General features: G+C 43.4%; 1 protein-coding gene across 1 annotated transcript in view; it reads left to right on the top strand.

Annotated features, from left to right (window-relative positions):
* Positions 1–21,441, top strand: part of LOC137376014 (NEDD4 family-interacting protein 1) — a 59,052-nt gene that overhangs the window by 19,059 nt on the left and 18,552 nt on the right. Inside the window, exon 3 of the mRNA XM_068043927.1 lies at positions 21,232–21,362. Within this exon, the coding sequence (XP_067900028.1) occupies positions 21,232–21,362 (131 nt within the window). The remainder of the gene's footprint in view (positions 1–21,231; positions 21,363–21,441) is intronic.

Here is a 21,441-nt window from a genome sequence, read left to right as displayed (position 1 = left end):
TGGCACTCTTGATTATTTCAGGGGTAATGCCATCCTTCCCAGGAGCTTTTCCACTGGCTAGAGAATCAATGGCATCGCTGAGTTCCGATTTTGTTGGCTGTTCGTCCAGCTCATCCATGACTGGCAGAGACTCGGCTGCATTGAGGGCGGTCTCAGTGACAACATTTTCCCTGGAGTAGAGTGTTAGGAAGTGCTACTCCCAGCGGTCCATTTGCTTGTGTTGGTCAGTGATCGTGTCCCCTGATTTAGACTTGAGGGGGCTGATCTTCCTGATGGTTGGCCCAAAAGCGCTCTCAATGCCATCATGCATTCCTCTGATGTTTCCGGTGTCAGAGGCCAGCTGAATACGACTGCATAGATGTTGCCAGTAGCCATTTGCGCAGCGCCTGGCTGTTCTTTGTGCAGCACTTCTGGCTATTTTAAGTGCTACTGATAACTCGCTTGGGGCTTTCTTGTAGTGTTGTATTCTTGTCGTATTCTCCCATTTATCATGTATTCCTTTGCCTCGTTTGACCTTCCCAAATGAATCACCTCACCTTTTCTGGACTGATTTCCATTTACCACTTTTCTACCACCTGATCAGTCCATTGATTATCTTCCTGCAGTCTACAGCTATCCTCCTCGCTATCAACCACACTGCCAATTTTTGTGTTGTCTGTAAACATTTTGATCATGCCCCCTGCATTTATATCCAACTCAATATCTCTCACAAAAAGCAGGAGACCTCGTACTGAACCCTGCTGGACGCCATTGGAAACAGCCTTCCAGTCGCAAAAACACCCGTCAACAATTACCCTTTGGTGTCACACTTGTTTCTGCCCAAAACAAATGTAGATCTTCACACGCCGACTTTGTAATTGACTATAATAAAAATGTTTGGTGCTTTTTGGCTGACTTTAAGTGTGGCTCCCGTAAGTGGCAGGAGCTGTATATTTTAAGTACATTTTGTGTTCATTAAGAATAATGAGTGTTGAGATTGTAACATTTGTTCTCTTGGTAGCTAATGTTAGCAACAAAGATTGTGACTTGGGTATAGAAGGATCCAGAAGCACAGCAAAGCTCCCTGTCTCCTGTTCCATCCTTTCTTGCCTCATTCCTCCCACCACTGCCATTTCAAGCCATCGTTGACATCCCAGGTTGCTATAGGAAGTGGGGGGTGAAGATAGCGGAAGGGCATGCCATAATCTTCCCTGGATACAGGGGAGGTGCCAGAGGATTGGAGAGTGCCAAATGTGGCTCTCTTATTCAAGAAAGGGTGTAGTCCTAGCAACTACAGACCAGTTAGTTTAACATCAGCGTTTCTAAAACCTTACCTGTCAATCAGGGAAAAAAATCACACTCACTTGGAGAGGTTTGAGTTAATTAAGAATAGCCAACACAGATTTGTAAAAGGCAGATCATAATTGACTAATCTCATTGAATTTTTTGGTCAAGTAACAAAGAAGGTTGATGAAGGGAATGTGGTGGGTGTTGTTTATATAGATTTTAAGCAAGTGTTAAGGTACCACAAAAGGCTGGTGACAAAACTGAGGCTCGTGGAATAGGAGGGTCATGACCAATTGGATGAAAAATTGGCTTAAGGACAGAAAACCATGAGTCACAGTAAATGGTTGTTCTTCAAACCGGATTTGGTAGACAGTGGTGTTCCCCAAGGGTCAGTGCTATATATAAATGGCCCGGATCTTGGAAAAAAGAGTAGAATCTCAAAATTTGCTGATGACACCAAACTTGGAAGTGTGGCAAACAGTGAGGATGATGTGAACTGCCTGCAACAGGACAGAATGGGCAGAGAGGTGGCAGATGGAAATTAATACTGACAAGTATGAAGTGATGCACTTTGGCAGAAGGAATAAGGAGAGGCTATTTATACTTGATGGCACAGTTCTAAAAAGTGTGTAGGAACAGAGGGAGCTGGGGGTACATGTGCATCGATCTTTGAAGTTGGTAGTTGGTAAAGTATATGGGATCTTGGGTTTCATCAGAGGCATTAAGTACAAAAGCAGGGAAGTTATGCTGAACCTTTATGAAGCTCTGGTTGGGCCCCAACTGGTGTGTTGTGTCCAATTCTGGTCACCACACTTTAGGAAGGTTGTGAGGGCCCTTGAGAGGGTGCAGAGGAGATTTACCAGAATGATTAATGGAATGGGAAATTTTAGTTACAAAGTTAGGTTGGGAAAACTGGGGTTGTTCTCCTTCGAACAAAGGGCACTGAGGGGAGATTTAATTGAAGTGTACAAGATTATGACAGGCTTAGATAATTTAGACAAGGAAAAGTTTTTCCCATTAACTAATGGTACAAGGAACTCCTTTCCTAACAGCACAGTGGGCATACCTACCCTATGTGGACTGCAGCAGTTCAAGAAGGTGGCTCACCACCATCACCTTAAGGGCAATTCGGGATAGGCAATAAATGCTGGCCAAACCAGTGCCTCTCACATCCCATGAACAATTATTTTTTTTTAAACAAGTAAGGGACATAGATTGAAGGTTTTGGGCAAGAGATGCAGGGAGAATGAAGAAGAACCTTTTTACGCAGCAGCTGATATTGACTTGGAACTCGCTGCCCACAAGGTTGGTAGAAGCAGAGGCAATCAATGATTTCCAGGGGAAATTGGATGGCTGCTTGAAGGAAATAGACTTTCAGTGCTACGGGGATTGAGCGGGTAAGTGGCACTGACTGAGCAGCTCTGTGGAGAGCTGGCACAGACTCAATGGGCCGAATGATATCCTTCTGTGCCGTAAGAAATAACATCCGGGTGCATGACTGGAGTATGCCTTAGTATTACTTGAGTGGACTGTGTATACTTTTATTTCAAGGGGGTTTTGAGATTCAATGTTGAGATTTGTTTTGTTTAAAATGCCTTCCGTATGCATTGTCTGCATTAAGATTACAGTAGTCCTGTTGAATTATGTAATGTTCTGTAATTGCACATGATGTCAGCAATTTAACTCCATATAATGCCTCCCTGGGAGCCATCGTATAAACATTTATTAAAAGTGAATTGTCGGTCAAAATAGTTGTTGAACATTTCATGTCTCAGCAATTTGAAGTGTGAGTGCAATTGGTTAACTATTTGGCTATCTTTTTCCACCCCCCCCCACCCCCCCCCCAATCTGTCGGGCTCTCTATTCGAATTGCTGCAGTAAGCGGCAAATAAAAATAAGCTGCAGACAGAATTTTCCCAATAAATATTGTATCAAGTTAATGGTGCTGCGCAGAGCTTGTGTTTTTGAATAACAGTGATATTTCAAGTGGGTTTAGGGCCAAATAACCACACTACTGCACATTGACTTTACTGCCCCTCTCAGCTAATAGTCGGGTCATTTTATAATCTTTCTACTTTAGAGTAAGGCAATTTTTCACGTTTTTCTGAGCAATTTAATCCCAATGTAGAAAATAGTTCTGTTATTAATATCAATTTAAAACTACTTCTCACCTTGCAACCATCAGTTTGTGACTACCCTGCACTGAACTAAGCATGTTAACTATTTTTGTTAACTTATGTGCCAAAAATAATTTCAAATGCTGTAAGTTAAAGATGTGAGATACGTGCACATAATTTAGGGTCTTGTTGTATATACATTAACAAACTATTGCTTGAATGATAATATTGCATGTGATTCAGTTTTCTAAATGTATTCTCTTTTTGTATGGAAGCCTTAAAGCATTCCTTTTCCCTCTTAGCTCTTCCTCCCTCCCCTCACCAAAAAAGTGACATTTGGTTTATAATGCAGCATAGCTTGTGTTGTCAAATAATTATTTTATTATACCATATTTATAGTTAATGCAAACAAAATGTCCAATATTTGTTGTTTACAGCAATTTTAAGCTTTCTGAAATGAGAAGCTTGTTTTTAAATCCTGTTTCTCTACTCTCCTGAAGTCAGTGACTTGTGCGAGGACTCAGTTCCAGGTATAACTGCATCCTTCCAATACTTTACTCAAATGGTCATTCACCATGAGTCGAGTGAGCGAATGTTAACTCGGGCAAGGCTTTGCAGGCAAGTCTAAACCTGGACTCATCAAACATCCAGTCACCCTTAATTGTTGCAGGAGACACAGGATATACTGATGAGTCATGGAATCCCTGCTGATTTCCATTTCTACTTATTGCAAAGCCTGGTGATGCTGAGACCATTTTTGTGTTCTTACTGTCTGGATGCGATCATGAACTCAGCCTAGACCAATAATGAGATCAGTTTGAATAATTTTGTACTACATTGAGCAGTGCATTCACCCACCAAACTACCAGGAAACCTACAAAAAATATATTTTTCTAACTAATGAACGGAAGGAGCAGTAACTTGTTTTGACGTCCCACTGCCATGCATCTATTAGAGCTGGGCATTAGAGCTCCAACGAAATTGTGATATGTGCCTCACTAGCAATTAAGTGGCTGTGGTCCAGCTTGTTCATTTGGCTTGAGTATTTGCCACTAATTGTATAAAATTTGGCAGGGAATTGAAACCTGTGTTTTCAAGTGAATTCCCTTAGGACCCCTTTGGCCCAGAATATTATTTGGTTACCTTAGTAGTGGTTTAGGGGTATGATGGTGTAGTGGTTATGTTACTGCATTAGTAATCCACAGGTCTGGACTAATAATGGAAGAATGTGAGTTCAGATTCCACCATGGTAATTTTGAATATTTAAATTCAGTATTAAAATCTGGAAATACAACACCGTCAGTAAAGGTGACCAGATGATCCGTGAAGATGCTGTTAGATTGTTGTAAACAACCAACTGATTCACTAATGCCCTTTAGGAAAGGAAACCTGATGTCTGACCTATATGTGACTCCAGTCCTGTACCAATGTGGTTGATTCTTGACTGCTCTCTGAAGTGGCAAAGAAAGCTAGTCAGTTTTATCAAACTGCCAGAAAGAAGACTTGCCACCACCACCTCAGGGCAACTCAGGATGGGCAATAAAGGCAGGCCTTGCTGGCAACATCCAACGAGTGAATGAAAAATGACTAGTAGAAATGTGCTCAATTGAGGCCAGACATCAACTTTCCTTTCCTAAAGGGCATTAGTGAACCAGTTGGTTGTTTATGACAATCCAAAAGCATCTTTACAGATCATCTGGTCACCTTTTACTGATGATGTACTTCCAGATTTAAATACTCACAATTGCCATGGGTTCAATTGCAACTTAATACCAGCTCCAATATTCATTCTAACTTTTGAAGGTGCCACCCCTGGAGTTTTGATCATGCTGTCATAATGTATAACCTTGGCAAAAAAGTTAATTTCTCCTAGGGGTGATGAGCTCGATGGCTGCCAACAGAAAATAACTGTTGAAGCCAGTTTCCTGCAGTGCAGAGAAGTTGTTATTGTAGTTTTAGCTTGTTAAATAATGAAGTGAACTCTGCTGGAGAGCTGGTTTGGTTTCAGTGTGACAGGATCATTTCATAGAATGGTTACAGCACAAAGTGGCCATTCGGCCCACCACGTCCTGCAGAGAGCTGGCACGGAGCTACTCCGCTCGTCTCACTCCCTTGCCTTTTTCCCATGGCCCTGCAAATTTGTTCTCTTCAGATCATCCAATTATCTTTTGAAAGCCATGATTGAATCTGCTTCCACCACACTTAGGCAGTGCATGTCAAATCCTAACCACTCGCTGTGTAAAAATGTTTTTCCCTCCTGTCGCTGTTACTTCTTTCACTAATCACCTTAAATAAGTGTCCTCTGGTTGTCAACCCTTCCGCCAATGAGAGCAGTTTCTCTCTCTATCTATGCTGTCAAGACCCCTCATGATTTTTAATACCTCTATCAAATCTACTCTCGACCTTCTCTTCTCTAAGGAGAACAGCCCCAGCTTCACCAATCTATCCACATGATTAAAATTTGTCATCCCCAGAACCATTCTCGTGAATCTTTTCTGCATCCTCTTTAAATTCTTCACATATTTCCTAAAGTGTGTTGCCCAGAATTGGACACAATCCTCCAGTTAGGGCTGAACCCAAGTGTTATATGCAGGTTCATCATAACTTCCTTGTTTTTGTACTCTATACCACTGTTTATAAAGCCCAGGATCCCATATGCCTTATTATCTGCTTTCTCAATCTTCAACAATTTGTGCATATCTACCCCCAGGGTCCCTCTGTTTCTGCACCCCCTTTAAAATTGTATTTTTATATTGCCTCTCATTCTTCCTACAAAAATGCATCACTTCACACTTCTTTGCATTAAATTTCATCTATGTGCCTACCAGTCCACCTGCTTCTCCACGTCCTCTTTGAAGTCCATCACTGTCCTTTTCACAGTTCACAATACTTCCAAGTTTTGTGTCATCTGCAGGTTGTGAAATTACGCACCCAAGTCTAGGTCATTTAATACAGATCAAGAAAAGCAATGGTCCTAATATCAACGCCCAGAAAACCCCATTACGTACCTTCCTCCAGTCTGTGAACAACCGCTATTTCCTTTCACTCAGTCACCATTATACCTATGCTGTCATTGTCCCTTTTATTCAATTTGCAATATTATAGTAACCAAGGAAACAACAAAACTAGTTGTTGAACGTAGAACAGTGAAAAGATGGAATTTATTTAAAGACTACATTAAAATGAATTTGACAGCTACTGGTGGGTATAGGATTTTTGAGTGGCATTTGTAATTGTTGAATTTGAAATGAATGTATTAAATGGAGAGAAGCAACACTGATTTTATTTTTATGTAATGCCTATGATACAAAAAAGTTAATGGTTAACAAATAATTCAGTTTGCTTTTTTGTGCTTTTGAGTAGCGGCTCAAAGATTTTTATGGGTGTTCTACTTTGTGACTGGAGAGGCAAGTTAATTGTTACACAGCACAAATGTTATGATTAAAAAGGACCCAAAAAAAAAAACACATTTGAAATAAAAATTGAAAGTGCGGAGCATCTGAGATAGAGAGGCTGATATCTGGTGAGACCCTTCAGAGTAATATAGTCAGGATAGAGAATTTCCTTTATGGGTCTGCCCACATAGAGAGGGAAGAACAGGTAGAATTCTAGAGTCTGTGCGTTCCATTAATTGCCTTTTACTTCATTCATTCTTCAGTTCAGATTGGTATTGGGGAAAGTCTGTTGGATGTGATGTAAATAAGATCGTTTCCCCTTTAAGAACACATGCATAGATTAGAGATTTTTTAAAAAGCTTGTACACTTAAGAGTGATTGGGTTACACTGGATTTAACCAGGATCATGGGCTGGACTTTACAGGACAGCATTCTGCAATTTCATGTCAATTTAAAGTTTGCACAAGCAATGGTATTTTAAAAGCATATTCCAAGTGTGTAGCTAGACAGGGAGCAGCACAGATATATCAAAACAGGTGCAGGGCATATCTGGACTTAGTGTACTTAAGGGGAAATTCTGTCTTTTAGGGCTCACCAAGAGATAAAGTTATAACATTGTAACCCTGATTCTCCAAGTGCAAGATTGCGAGAGAGAAAAAAGCAAGGAAAATATGTGAATAATTTGAGATAACATATGGTAAGTGTAGCATGCTTGGGAGGACCAGGTGACTTTGGTCCATATCAGTACCAACAACATAAGTGGCAAAAGAAATGAGGTCCTGAATTTAGGAAGCAGAGAGAAACTAGCAAGCAGGACCTCAAAAGTAGTCATCTCTGGACTACTCCAGGTAGTCACCCCAGAGCTTGAGAGCACAGGCAGAAAGGGACTGGATGGCTGCCAGGCAGGCAGGAAGGTCAAGGCAGGTAGTGCAGGAGTCTCCGCAGAGCATTCTAATTTCTAACCGATATTCAGTTCTGAGTGCCAATGGGGGAGGGAGTTCCTCTGGAGAGTGCAGTGAGGGTTATGACCAGAGCACTATAGGTGGCTCAGCTGTGCAGGGATGGAGGAGAAAAGACAGAGCAATCGTGGGAGGGGATTCTTGAACTGCATTCAAGAGAACTCTTTTAGTCAGCACATAATATGCCCAACGAGAGGGGGTGCAATTTTAGTCTTCGGTAATGAAGCTGGGCAAGTAGATGAAGTAGCAGTGGGTGACCATTTTGGAGGTAGTGATCATAGTTTTAGCATAATTATGGAAAAGGACAAAGATAAAACAGGAGTAAAAATTCTAAATTGGGGAAGGCAAATTTTACGAAACTGAGAGGCAATCTGGCACAAGTGGGCTGGATACAGCTACTTGAAGGAAAATCAGTGGCAAACCAGTGGCAGGCATTCAAAAGCAAGATTCTACAGTTACAGTGTAGGCATGTCCCCCCCCAAAGATAAACGGTGGTACAGCCATATCTAGAGGCTTACAGGGTAAGTTAAAGCAGAAAAAGAAAGCTTATGAAGATCACAAAAACTTAGAAAGCCTAGAGGAGTGTAGAAAGTGCAGGGGTGAAGTCAAAAAGGAAATTAGAAAAGCAAAGAGAGGACATGAAAAACTATTGGCAGGTAATATCAAGGAAAACCCAAAGATGTTTTATCAGTACATTAAGAGCAAGAGGATAACTAAGGAAAGGGTAGGGCCAATCTGGATGCAGTAGATGTGGGCAGGGTTCTTAATGAGTTTTTTTGTCTCTGTCTTCACAAAGGAGAGGGATGAAGCAGACATTGCAGTTCAGGAGGAGGGTGAAATATTAGATACGATAAGCATAATGAGAGCGTAAGTACTAGAGCGTTTGACATCCTTGCAAGTGGATAAGTCGCCAGGGCCAGATGGATTGCATCCCAGGTTGTTAAAGGAAGCCAGGGAAGAAATAGCGGGTGCGCTGAGGATCATCATCAAATCCTCACTGGATACGGGCGAGGTGCCAGAGGATTGGAGGTCTGTGAACGTTATACCATTATTTAAAGGGTGCGAGGGATAGGCCAAATAATGATAGGTCGGTCAGTCTGACCTCAGTGGTGGGTAAATTATTAGAATCAATTCTGAGGGACAGGATACGCTGCCACTTAGAAAGGCATGGATTAATGAGGGATAGTCAGCATAGATTTGTTAAGGGAAGGTCATGTGTTATTAACTTGATTGCGTTTCTTGAGAGGCAATATAGAACAAAGGGTACAATTGTAAAGGGGGTGCAGGAGCAAAGGGAGCTGGGGTGTATGTCCACAAATCATTGAATGTGGCAGGGCAGGGTGAGAAAGCAGTGAATAGGCCATGCAGGATCCTGGGTTTTATAGATAAAAGCAGAGTACCGAAGTTCTGGTGAACCTTTTTATAAAAGAGGTTTGGCCTCAACGGCAGTATTGTGTCCAATTCTGGCCACCACACTTTAAGAAGATTGTATAGACATTGGAGAGGGTGCAGAAAAGATTTACAAGAATGGTTCTGGTGATGAGAGACTTCGGTCATGAGGATAGACTGGCAAACCTGGGGCTGTTTTCTTGAGAAGGTTGAGAGTTAGTTTGATAGAGGTGTTCAAAATCATGACCTCGTACTCGCCAATCTACTTGTCGCAGATGCATCTGTCCGTGGAGTGACCGCCACCCAGTCCTTGTGGAGACTTCAGTTAAAGCATAGCTACCCAACCTGACCAGACCCGACAACATGTGTCAGGGTCGGGTCTCTCTTCCGGGTCCAGCATTCGGGCTCTGGTCAGGCCGGGCTGGACGTGGACAGTGCTGCCTTGCTCCGGAAAGTAATCTTCAAATGAACATTCAGGACATCAAGGCGGGAAACGTGCAGTAAAGCTTGGCTACCCAGCCAAACCTGACTACATGTGTCGGGGGTCGGGTCGGACATTTAAAAAAATTAAAGGACTCTGGCCCGAGTTGGGTTCAGGTTGGCTGTTGTGGGTCGGGCCCGGGTTGGGTTTTAATTTTATACCTGAGCCAGGCTTTAGACTAATTTGCATCTTTGCACTGAGGACATATTCCATTGGGTTGAGCGGCACTACCACCATGCTAAATGGGTTAGATTCAGAACAGAGCTAGCAGCTTAAAACCAGGCATCCTTGAGGCACTGTGGGTCATCAGCAGCAGTATAATTGTGTTCATCCAGAATCTGTAACCTCATGGCCTGGCATATCCCTCACTCTACCATTGCCATCAAGTCAGGGGACCACCGTGGTTCAGTGAGTCTGGGTCTGGGAGAGCATGCCAGAAGCAGTACCAAGCATAGCTAAAAATGAGGTGCTAACCTGGTGAAGATACAACACAGGACTACATGCATACTAAACAGCGAAAGCAGTATGTTATAGACAGCTAAGCGATCCCACCACCAACTGATCAGGTCAAAGCTCTGCAGTCCTGCCACAGTCAGTCATGAATGTTGGACAATTAAACAAGTAACTGGTGGAGGAGGTGCCACAAACATCTCCAAAGTCGATGATTGGGGAGCCCAGCTCATCACTGCAAAAGACATGGCTAAATCATTCGCAGCCATCTTCAGCCAGAAATGCCATGTAGATGCTCCAACTCTGCATCCTCCTGAGGTCCCAAGCATCACAGATGCCAGTCTTACAATTTGTTGTCCAGAAATGTCTGAATGCACTGGATACAGTTAAGGCGATGAGCACTGACCACATCACAGCCCTAGTATTGAAGATATGTGCTGCAAGTCCAGCCACACCCCTAGCCAAGCTGTTCCAGTACATTTACAACACTAGTATCTTTTCAATAAAGTGGAAAATTGCCCAGGTGTGCCTGTCCACAAAAAGCAGGACAAATAGAATCTGGCTGTTTACTGCCCCTTCAGTCTACTTTCATCTTCTATCATTTCGCTTATGATTGTCATTGACGGTGCTATCGAGCGGCACTTACTCAGCAACAACCTGCTCGCCGATGCTCAGGGTTCCACAAGGGCCACTTGGCTCCAGACCTAGTAACAGTCTTGGTCCAACATTGTCAAAAGAGCTGAATTCTAGAGGTGGGAGTGACTTCCCTTGACATCAAGGCAGCGCTTGACTGAATGTGGCATCAAGGAACCTTAACACAATCGAAGTCAAGGGGAAAACTCTCCTGGTTGGAGTTATACAAAGGAAGATGGTCATTGGGGTTGGAGGCCAATCATCTCATCCCCAGGACATCGCTGAGGAGTTCCTCAGGGTAGCATTTTGGGCCCAACCTTCTGCATCTGCTTCTTCAATGACCTTTTGTCCATCGTAAGGTCAGAATTGGCAATTTGCATTTTGCAACTCCTCAGATATTGAAGCAGTCCGTGCCTGAATGCAGCAAGGTGGACAACATTCAGGCTTGAGCTAATCTGTGGCATGAATGCCTGGCATTTGCATGGCAAACAACAATGACCATCTTCAACAGAGAATCTAACCATCTACCCTTGATTTTCAACAGCATTACCATCGCTGAATCCCCCACTGTCAGCATCCTTCAGGTGAGCATTGACCAGAAACTGAACCAGACCAGCCATTTTAAATAGAGCATGTCAGAGGCTGGAAATTATGCGACAAGTAATTCGCCTTTTGACAACCCTCCAAAGTCTGTTCACCATCTACAGGGCACACATCTGGAGATGGAATACTCCCCACTTGCTTGGATGAGTGCAATTCCAACAACACTCAAGAAGGTCGACACCATCCAGGATAAAGCAGCCCACTTGATCGGCAGCCATTCACTTCCTTCACCGCACCTTAGCAGCAGTATGTTCTGTCTCCAAGATGCATTGCAGCAACTAGCCAAGGCTCCTTTTAACAGTACCTTACAAATCTTTCCATCCCTACCAGCTAGAAGAACACGAGGATAGCAGGTGCATGAAAACCCACTGCCTTCACTGTCGCTGGGTCAAAATCCTGGAACTCCCTTCCTAACAGCACTATAGGTGTACCTATATCACGTGGACTGCAGCAGTTCAAGAAGACAGCTCACCACCACCACCTTCTCGAGGGCAATTAGGGATGGGTAATAAATGCTGGCCTAGCCAGTGATGCTCACATTCCATGAACGAATAAAAAAGATGAAAAGATGGAGATTGATTGCCATCAGTAGTCAACAGCTCCATTTATCTTTATCAAGCGACTACCAGGATGTTGGTAGGGAAACTCGATAGACCTTGGCCTTTTTTTCACCAAGCAATTCCTGTGTTCCTAAATGTAAGGGTTTTTTCTATTTTTTTTTATTTAAGAGGTGCACAGTTACATCTTGGTTGAATGCTGGGCCAAGGGAAAGTCTGTCCGTCTCTGAGATGTGCAAATGCTGTGGTACAGGATTTTGCCTGCATTGTTCTTGATCTCTAACACAATGCAATGCTTTGTCAGGGAATGAAAATGCAGAATTACAATTCATAACATTACATGGTGCTTGATAACGTAGCAAAAATGGAAATTGTGAAGTAAGTGAAAGTAACATTTTGCAAGGCAAGTTTTGAAAAACATGAAAGTTTGCTTTAACAACGTAGATCTTGATGCAGCCTAGTTTTTGATGTTTCTGCACCTCTTGATACACATCTAAAACTTGCATTATTTGTCTCCTTTTTTGATTTCAGTATATTTTTACTGCATTGTTCACAAGTCTGTTAGATTTGTGATCTTAGTTGATCTTCAATGAGTTGGAAGTAAATGAATTACAATTCACCTCTCTGACTTTTGGGAGATTTGAGAAAGTGAATGCACCCTGACAGCAGGAACTTCTAGTGCTTCTACATTTTAAATTGGTCCACCTCCCCACCTCCCATTATGTATTGAGGGCTTTCAAAGTCTGGACCGTTGGTACTCAACATTTCCCCTAAGTACATCCAAGTCCTTTCACCAGCTAGAAGCAACTCCATGGCTGGAGTAGTTCCATGACCTCGAGCAGCTGAGGGAAGGTAAAAATTTCTGAGTGTTTATTGACACCAGTGGTTCATCCAATGAGTTGGAGGCAACGGTGGGACTTAAGGCAAGACTTGCAACAGTGTACTTTAAAGTTTATTTACAGAGTCTATGTAAAATGAGACTCTTCAAACTGCAGTAAACAGAACTCATGCATGACTAAAACTGCAGCAATTTCTTTTTATAAAAGCACGGTGAAAATGCAGAGTAGAGGATAGTTACATACAAATTATATGTCTACAATAAATTCCAGGAATCATGGTGTCACAATATGCAACCTAAGCTGATTGGAATCACAAGCACTTGTGAAACGATTTTTACTGCATGGGCATTCAGCATAAAATTTGCATGGAAGACTTTTACATGTATTTTTATAGTAAAATCAGTATTTTATTGCATCAAAAGCCATACCATATGCTGTCAAAATTCTTTAGATAAAGAAGGTAGCCATAATGAAATCACCTAGATTTGTGACCTCACCTCATCAAACCCCCTTGGTTACAATTTGTCATCTTGAACTACTTTCCAATTCTATACATGGGGGTATCTCAAACATCAATGTTGCTTGGGTTGTTAGCCTGCCTGTAGCTAGATTATCAAGATGAAAGGTTAATTGAAGACATCTCCAGCAAATTGTTAGCTAACTCTTTCACCTTGATAGTTGTATATCTGTTAATTTTGACTACGTTTTACCCAATTTCCATGGCAATCTTTAACAAATCTTTTTATATAAATGGTGGAATTTTTGTATCCTGTTTTCAAGACCTAAAGTAACCATGCATGTATCTATTCTAGCCATTTATGCAATAGCGATTCATGACATTTATGTGATTCCATTTAGATAGTTTTGCATTGTGTTCTCTGTGGAGAGTTTCCCACAAATTCATTCAGATTCCAAATTAACATTGAAGATCATTGCTACTTGACAAAGGACAAGACTTAATATATTATCTCACAGAAATATAATGTTGAAATATTGTCAATTTGTGCTCAATTCATTATCTTTCTCGATCCCTCCTAGCCATTTGCAAGTAGCAGCAACGTAAAAACGAAAAATGAGTCGCAGCATACTTAACACTAAATTTTCACTCTTTGAGCCGCTGATATGTGGGTAGAAAATGAGATGGAAGGATCACAGGTTGAGTAGTGTACTTATTAATTAAATGCGGTGATGAAGGTACATGCTATGTTCAGCTCCCACTTGCTGTGATCTGGGTGCATATTAAGTACTGAAATTGAAATTTTGCGGCTGAGTAGAAGGAGCCCCAGCTACCAACTCACAAGTATAGTCCTTGATCAGCACTCCGAACCACAGTAGCTGGGATTTGCTCACCTGCTAGAAACTTGTTGCATTTTAAGATTAAGTTACAATTAGGTAACTTCCATCCAATGATAAGTTTAAAACAATTCCATGTTCCAGCACGGATACGATGAACTGGAAACTTCTCTTCGTTTCTATTTACAAAATACTATGGACCAGATGTGCATGATCTGTTTTAGCGACAGAACAGACCAGAAAAAAAGTATAAAAAAGTTAAGAGTGTGCCAAGGCCAATTGAATGCATCCTTCCAGTAATTCAGCTCATCTAGCCTAGCATCCAACTATACTTTGAACTCCTCTAATGTCTTTAGATTACCCTGTAGGGCAGATTCTCGGCTGTTTGACTGAAGTCGTTTTTCTACGATCTATTTTGCTCATCAATAATTCAGATTTCTGACTTCTAGTTTTGCTGGTCTGATTGGCAAGGTAATAAGCTCTGCAGACCTGCCAAATCCAGTTGTGAATGGTGGTAGACAATTAAACAACTAACTGGAGGAGGTGGCTCCACAAATATCCCCATCCTCAATGATGGGGGAAGCCCAGCATATCAATGCAAAAGATGGAGTGGATGATCCATCTCTGCCTCCTCCTGAAGTGCGCAGCATCACAGATGTAAGTCTTCAGCCAATTCGAGTCACTGCACGTGATATCAAGAAATGACTGAAGGCACTGGATACAGCAAAGGCCAACATTCCAGCTATAGTACTGAAGACTTGTGCTCTGGAACTTGCCGCGCCCCTAACCAAGCTGCTCCAGTACAGCTACAACACTGGCATCTACCCGGCAATGTGTAAAATTGCCCAGGTATGTTCTGTACGCAAAAAGCAGGATAAATCCAATCTGGCCAATTATCGCCCCATCAGTCTACTCTCGATCATCAGTCAAGTGATGGAAGGTGTCATCGACAGTGCTATCAAGCGGCACTTGCTTAGTAATAACCTGCTCAGTGACACTCAGTTTGGGTTCCGCCAGGGCCACTCGGCTCCTGACCTCATTACAGCCTTGGTTCAAACATGGACAAAAGAGCTGAACCCGTGAGGTGAGAGACTGCCTTTGACATCGAAGCAGCATTTGACCGAGTATGGCATCAAGGAGCCTTAGCAAAACTGGAGTCAATGGGAATCCAGGGGAAAACACTGTACTGGTTGGAGTCGTACCGAGCGCAGAGGAAGATAGTTGTGATTGTTGGAGGTCAATCATCTGAGCTCCAGGACATCACTGCAGGAGTTCCTCAGGGTAGTGTCCTAGGCCCAACCAACTTCAGCTGCTTCATCAATGACCTTCCTTCAATCATAACGTCAGAAGTGGGGATGTTCGCTGATTGCCCAATGTTCACCATTCACGACTCAGATATTGAAGCAGTTCATGTAGAAATGCAGCAAAACCTGGACAATATCCAGGCTTGGGCTGATAAGTGGTAAGTAACATTCGTGCCACACAAGTGCCAGGCAATGACCATCTCAAACAAGAGAATCTAACCATCTCCCCTTGCCATTCAATGGCGTTATGATCGTTGAATCCCCCACTATCAACAACCTGCGGGTTGCCATTGACCAGAAACTGAACTGCAGTAGCCATATAAATACTGCACCGTCGAAGGCTGGGAGTCCTGCAGCAAGTAATTCACCTCCTGACTCACCAAAGCCTGTCCACCATCTACAAGGCACAAGTCAGGAGTGTAATGGAATACTCTCCACTTACCTGGATGGGTGCAGCTCCAACAACGCTCAAGAAGCTCGACACCAACCGGGACAAAGCAGCCCCCTTGATTGGCACCCCATCCACAAACATTCACTCCCTCCACCACCGATGCAGTGGCAGCAGTGTGTACCATCTACAAGATGCACTTCAACAACTCACCAAGGCTCCTTCGACAGCACCTTCTAAACATGCAACCTCTACCACCTAGAAGGACAAGGGCAGCAGATGCATGGGAACTCCACCAAGTTCCCCTCCAAGCCCCACACGATCCTGTCTTGGAACTGTATCGCCGTTCCTTACCGTCGCTGGATCAAAATCCTGGAACTCCCTTCCTAATAGCACTGTGGGTGTACCTACCCACATGGACTGCAGCAGTTCAAGAAGGCAGCTCACCAACACCTTCTCGAGGGCAATTAAGGATGGGCAGTAAATGCTGACCTAGCCAATGATGTCCACATCCCATGAATGAATAAAAAAAAGTTTATTCCTCTTAATTCAATTGTTTAATTAAATTATTAGTACTAAATTTACGCATGATTTACATGGTTTAATTAAAATTATTGAATAATTCAAAATTTAAGCGCAGAAGTGACTGAATTGGCCTGTATTCAGAATTCACCTTATTTGTGCCACTTATTATTTTATGCATCTCAATGAGGCCACCCTTAAACTTTCTCTAACTAAAAGCATAATCATTCCTGCTGTTTGCCCATCGCGCATCCCCTTTTATACTTGTAATCATCCTTCTTCTCTGCCTCTTGTGTGCTACTTTGAAGAGTATCAACCAGAATTGCACAAATTATTTTCAGTGAATTCTAACCAGGTCATTCTAAAGCCTTATACTTTGCAGGCCTGGCTATTCTATTTACACTTTTTGTGTTTCGCATTTTAGACACTCCATTTTAAATGTGAAGACGGTCATTTTCATAAGTGTTATGGGCAGGTGAGCAGTGTGTCTTTGGGGGGGGTGGGTAGGGGTGGTGGGGGGGTCTCCACCTGGTCTTATTCTAACAGTGTTTAATTTTAAACCCGCTGTGTTTTGAGCTACCCTTTTTTGTGAATCAGTGTTCACCGTTTCTAATTATCAGGCAAATAACTGAGCACAAACAGGCTTTCTTTGGTTTAAAGCAGAAAGATTACATTTATTAAACCTAAACTTAATTCTAATACGGTTCATGCCTATGGCTATACAACGCTAGCATGCACACGCAATATAAACGATAGGGAGAGAAAAGAGTAGAAGAGATAAGTAGAACAGTTGGAGGCAATATCTTGTTACTGTTTCTCAAGCTTGCTGTAATCCTTGATTGGACTTATATTCTTACTTTTGGTTGGGGCCCAGTAATCATCTTAACTTCACGTGGCAAACCTTTTTCTCTCTGAGTTTCACGTGTCTTCAATGGTTTCAGTTCCCTGAGAGATTGCAAGCAGACAGGCAGCAGGAGATGTTCCTAGTTCCAGGAGAGCACACTGCATTCTGCCTCAAAGCCCTTTGGAAGTTCAAATTCCAAAAGCTCCCCGGGTGCTCAGCAGGCTAGTCCATGTGACTAGTTCCTTATCTGCAACAGTCTCTTCTTCACATCCCTTGTTGGAGGTTCAAATCTTTCTGCCCAGCCAGCTAGCAATGTAACTAAAACTAGTCTAACCACTTAGTTTAGTTTAGAGATACAGCACTGAAACAGGCCCTTCGGCCCACCGAGTCTGTGCCGACCATCAACCACCCATTTATACTAATCCTACACTATTCCCATATTCCTACCACATACCCACCTGTCCCTATATTTCCCTACCACCTACCTATACTAGGGGCAATTTATAATGGCCAATTTACCTATCAACCTGCAAGTCTTTGGCATGTGGGAGGAAACCGGAGCACCCGGAGGAAACCCACGCAGACACAGGGAGAACTTGCAAACTCCACACAGGCAGTACCCAGAATTGAACCCGGGTTGCTGGAGCTGTGAGGCTGCGGTGCTAACCACTGCTGTGTATTGGAGAGCAACTGCAGAGTCTCCATTGTTTCAGCATTGTTACTGTGGCAATGCCTTTCTGGTCAGGGCTTGCAATTTTAAGTTTTAATGTTCAAATGGCGCAATAGTGTGAGCCTCAGTCTTGGCTGGTGGGGGTTTGCCTGACGCCTCCATACCCAGGGGAATGAAATGTGATTTGAAGAAAATGGTGCATTTTATTAGCATTTGAGAGAAATATAAGATACAGAAAGAAAACCATGCATTTCTCTCATTTATTTTCGTTCCTTCACCACTCTTGAAAAGCTCATTAACAATGGTCTGTTCTGGGAGGGATGGGCTGCTTTAATTATCCCTTTTTTTTTTCAAGAGAGTTGGTGGGGGGGCGGAGGTGGTTGGGCCTATTCTGAACTCCCTGATCCATGCAAAGACTTTTGGCTTTGGGTGGTTCCCTTTTCCTCTGACCGGGGAGCAGTCTCTGTTACTCTCCTTTTGTTCTCTGGAACACTCCTACCTGCAGCTATTTGTACAGACTTAACTGCATTTTCTGGTGACCCTTCGATTAGGTGAGACATCACCCTCACAGTTTCTCTGCCCCCTAGAAGTCTCTCTTTGTCTCTGCTGGTTCTTGTAAATGCTGTTCTCAACTCTGGTGGGGTGCTTCCAGAGTCTGCATTTACATAGAAGGATGTGGGGTCTAACTTTTCACATTTTCCTGGGTTGGTTGACTGGGCCGTAGGGGTTTTCATCCAGGATTCTTCCCGGACTTCCTTTAACCTGCCCTCTGGGTCCCTTTTTCCCCTTCTCTTTCTAAACTTTTGCCAGCCACGTGCCTGCCTGCCCGCCCCCTTTCGTTCTCGGTGGGGGTCCCTTACAGTTCACCAGCCTTCTGCTGGAGGGTCCTCATAACACCAGTACAGGACTTAGGTGTGCAGGGTTTCCGCTCAACCTGGCACACGTGGCAACTCCTGCAGTACTCCTCCACATCTTTGTGGAGTTCTGGCCAGTCAAACTGCTGTCTTATGTGGGTTTTGGTCTTTCGTATACCAGCATGTACAGCTACTGTTGTCTCGTGGGCCCTTCTTAATATTTCTCCCTGGTACCTCTGTGGCACCACTAACTGGTGAACTGTTTTCTGAAGCAGGGTCACTGACCCGAAACGTTAACTCTGCTCCTCTCTCCACAGATGCTGCCAGACCTGCTGAATATTTCCAGCATTCCTTCGTTAATGGCATGGCTAGTTCTGGAATACAAGTCTTCAGTTCCACAGCCAGGATGTTGTTGGGGCCCATAAGCTGTTGATGTATCCAGTGCCTTCATCCATTTCTTGTTAACATGTGGAGTGATCGAATTGACTGTGGCATCTGTGATGTTGGGGATCTCAGGAGGAGGCTGAGATGGATCATCCACTCAGCGTTGCTGGCTGCAGATGGTTGCAAATGCTTCAGCCTTGTTGTTTGCACTGATGTGCAAGGCTCCCTCATCTTTTGAGGAAGGGAATTTTTGTGGAGTCCCCTGTCCCAGTTAGTTGTTTAATTGTCCAACACCATTCATGACTGGATGTGGTAGGACTGCAGAGCTTTGATCTGATCCCACACCAACGGACCACTTATCTGTTTATAGCATGCTGCTTCCACTGTTTAGCATGCACGTAGTTCCATGTTGTAGCTTCACCAAGTTGGCACCTCATTTTTAGGTACGTCTGGTGCTGCTCCTGGCATGCTCACTTACTCTGCTCTTTGAAGCTGTGTTGGTTCCCCTGGCTTGATTGTAATGGTAGAGTGAGGGTTATGTGGGGCCAAGAGGTTGCAGGTTGTGGTATAATACAATTTTGCTGATGGTCCACATAGCTGTATGGATGCTCCGTTTTGAGCTGCTCGATCAGTTCTGAATCTATCCCATCTGGCACGGTTGTCATGCCACTCAACATGATGGAGCATGTTCTCAGTATGGAGACGGGACTTTGTCTCCACAAGGACTATGCGGTGGTCACTCCTACCAATACTGTAATGGGCCGATGCATCTGCGACAAGTGGATTGGCGAGGACGAAGTCGAGGAGGTTTTTTTCCTCTCGGTAGTTCTCTCCCCACGTGCTGCAGATCTGGTCTGGCAGCTATATCCATCGGGTGTCGGCCGACTTGATCAGTCGTGGTGCTACCAAGCCACTCTTGGTGGTAGGCATTGAAGACCGCCCCCCCCCCCCCCCGCCCCCAAACCCTTGTGACTTAGTGCATCTTCAACATGGAGGAGCAATGATTCATCAGCTGAGGCAGGGCACTTGGTAGGAATCAGCAGGAGGTTTCTTAGCCCATGTTTGAACTTATTCAAGGAAACTTCGTGGGTTCGCAGTCAGTGTTGAGGATTCCCAGGGCCCCTCGCTCTTGACTGCATACCACTCTGCCCCCACCTCTGGTGGGCCTCTCCTGACGGTGGGACAGGACATACCTCGGGATGGTGACTGAGGAATCTGGGGCAAAGGCTGTTAGGTATGATTCGGTGAGTTTGACTCTGCTGCTTGACGAGTCTGTGGGACAGCTTTCTCAACTTTGACTCAAGTCCCCAGTTGACAGTATAGAGGGCTGGGCAGGGTCTGCCTTTGGCATTAGTCAGTGTCTCTGGATCACTAGTCCTGTAATACTGTCCCCTGCTTGTTCAGCCCTCAACCTTTCTAACACTGCATGAATCGTTTCATGATTGAAGCTATTGCCCTGCAAAATCCCCTCCTCTAGACTCCTTCAACACACTAGGAGAGATGCCATCCAGTCTAGGGAATTTTAGTTTTCAGTCTTTTTTTTAATTCAAGCACTCCTCACTGATCTTCGAAGTTCTTAGGTGTGAAGGTCATGGGGCCCTGTCTAAATTTGGAAAGCTTCCATATTTTTGTGCCACAAGAATTGCATAACTCCCTGAGGCCCTCTAAGGGTAGAAACAAATTGCTGCAGCTTTACAATCATGATGGATTCTGCTAATAGGTGCCTGAAGCAAAGACTTGACACCCATTATTGGGGCATTTCCACTGGCAACACAAGCTGGTGTGCTGGGTCTTGTGGCTGGTTTTGGAGCATTTCTAGCTGGTGCTCATATTTGTGGCAGGTGTATCAAGTTTCGTTGTATCACTGAAGAGAAAATTCAGCACAAAATGTTTGTTCCGATGCTGCCTCTGGCCAGTTTCCTTTTTAAAATGCAGGCACAGGAGTAAATTTATAAGGAGATATAAATTTCAACATGTTGGTCCTGGGTTTTGTTGGAACATAGTGGACTATAAATTTTCTAATATAGTCAATGAACTGCTTTCTTGTAACAAATTGAGGTAGTCTTTGAGTAAATGAAAGGAAAATCAGAGAACCATTTGCTCTGAAGATCTTTTGATCACATAGCTAGTTGTAGTGTGCCTTCAGAGGCCTAGAGCAGCTGTGCAGCTCATCCTATAAGGTGTGTGCAAGATTCTGCAAAAACTAGCTTTGAATGTATACTGAAAGAAAATGGCTGTATGCTGTACTGAATATTTCTAATGCTTTCTTTTTTTTTTCTCCAGCCTACTTTGATTATAAAGAGGATTCTGCATTTCCAAAGCCCCCGTCCTACAGTGTGGCAACCACGCTTCCTTCATATGATGAGGCTGAGCGAACTAAGGTTGAAGCAACCTTGCCTCTGGTCTCTGGACGGGTGAGAATCTGATCACACGAATGCACAAGATGTACTACAGCTGGGCCGCAATAAACAAAAATATGTTTGTTTAATGCAT

This window comes from Heterodontus francisci, chromosome 12 (genome assembly GCF_036365525.1).
Source record: "Heterodontus francisci isolate sHetFra1 chromosome 12, sHetFra1.hap1, whole genome shotgun sequence".
NCBI classification, from domain to species: domain Eukaryota; kingdom Metazoa; phylum Chordata; class Chondrichthyes; order Heterodontiformes; family Heterodontidae; genus Heterodontus; species Heterodontus francisci.
This window is presented reverse-complemented; position numbering and strand designations above follow the sequence as displayed.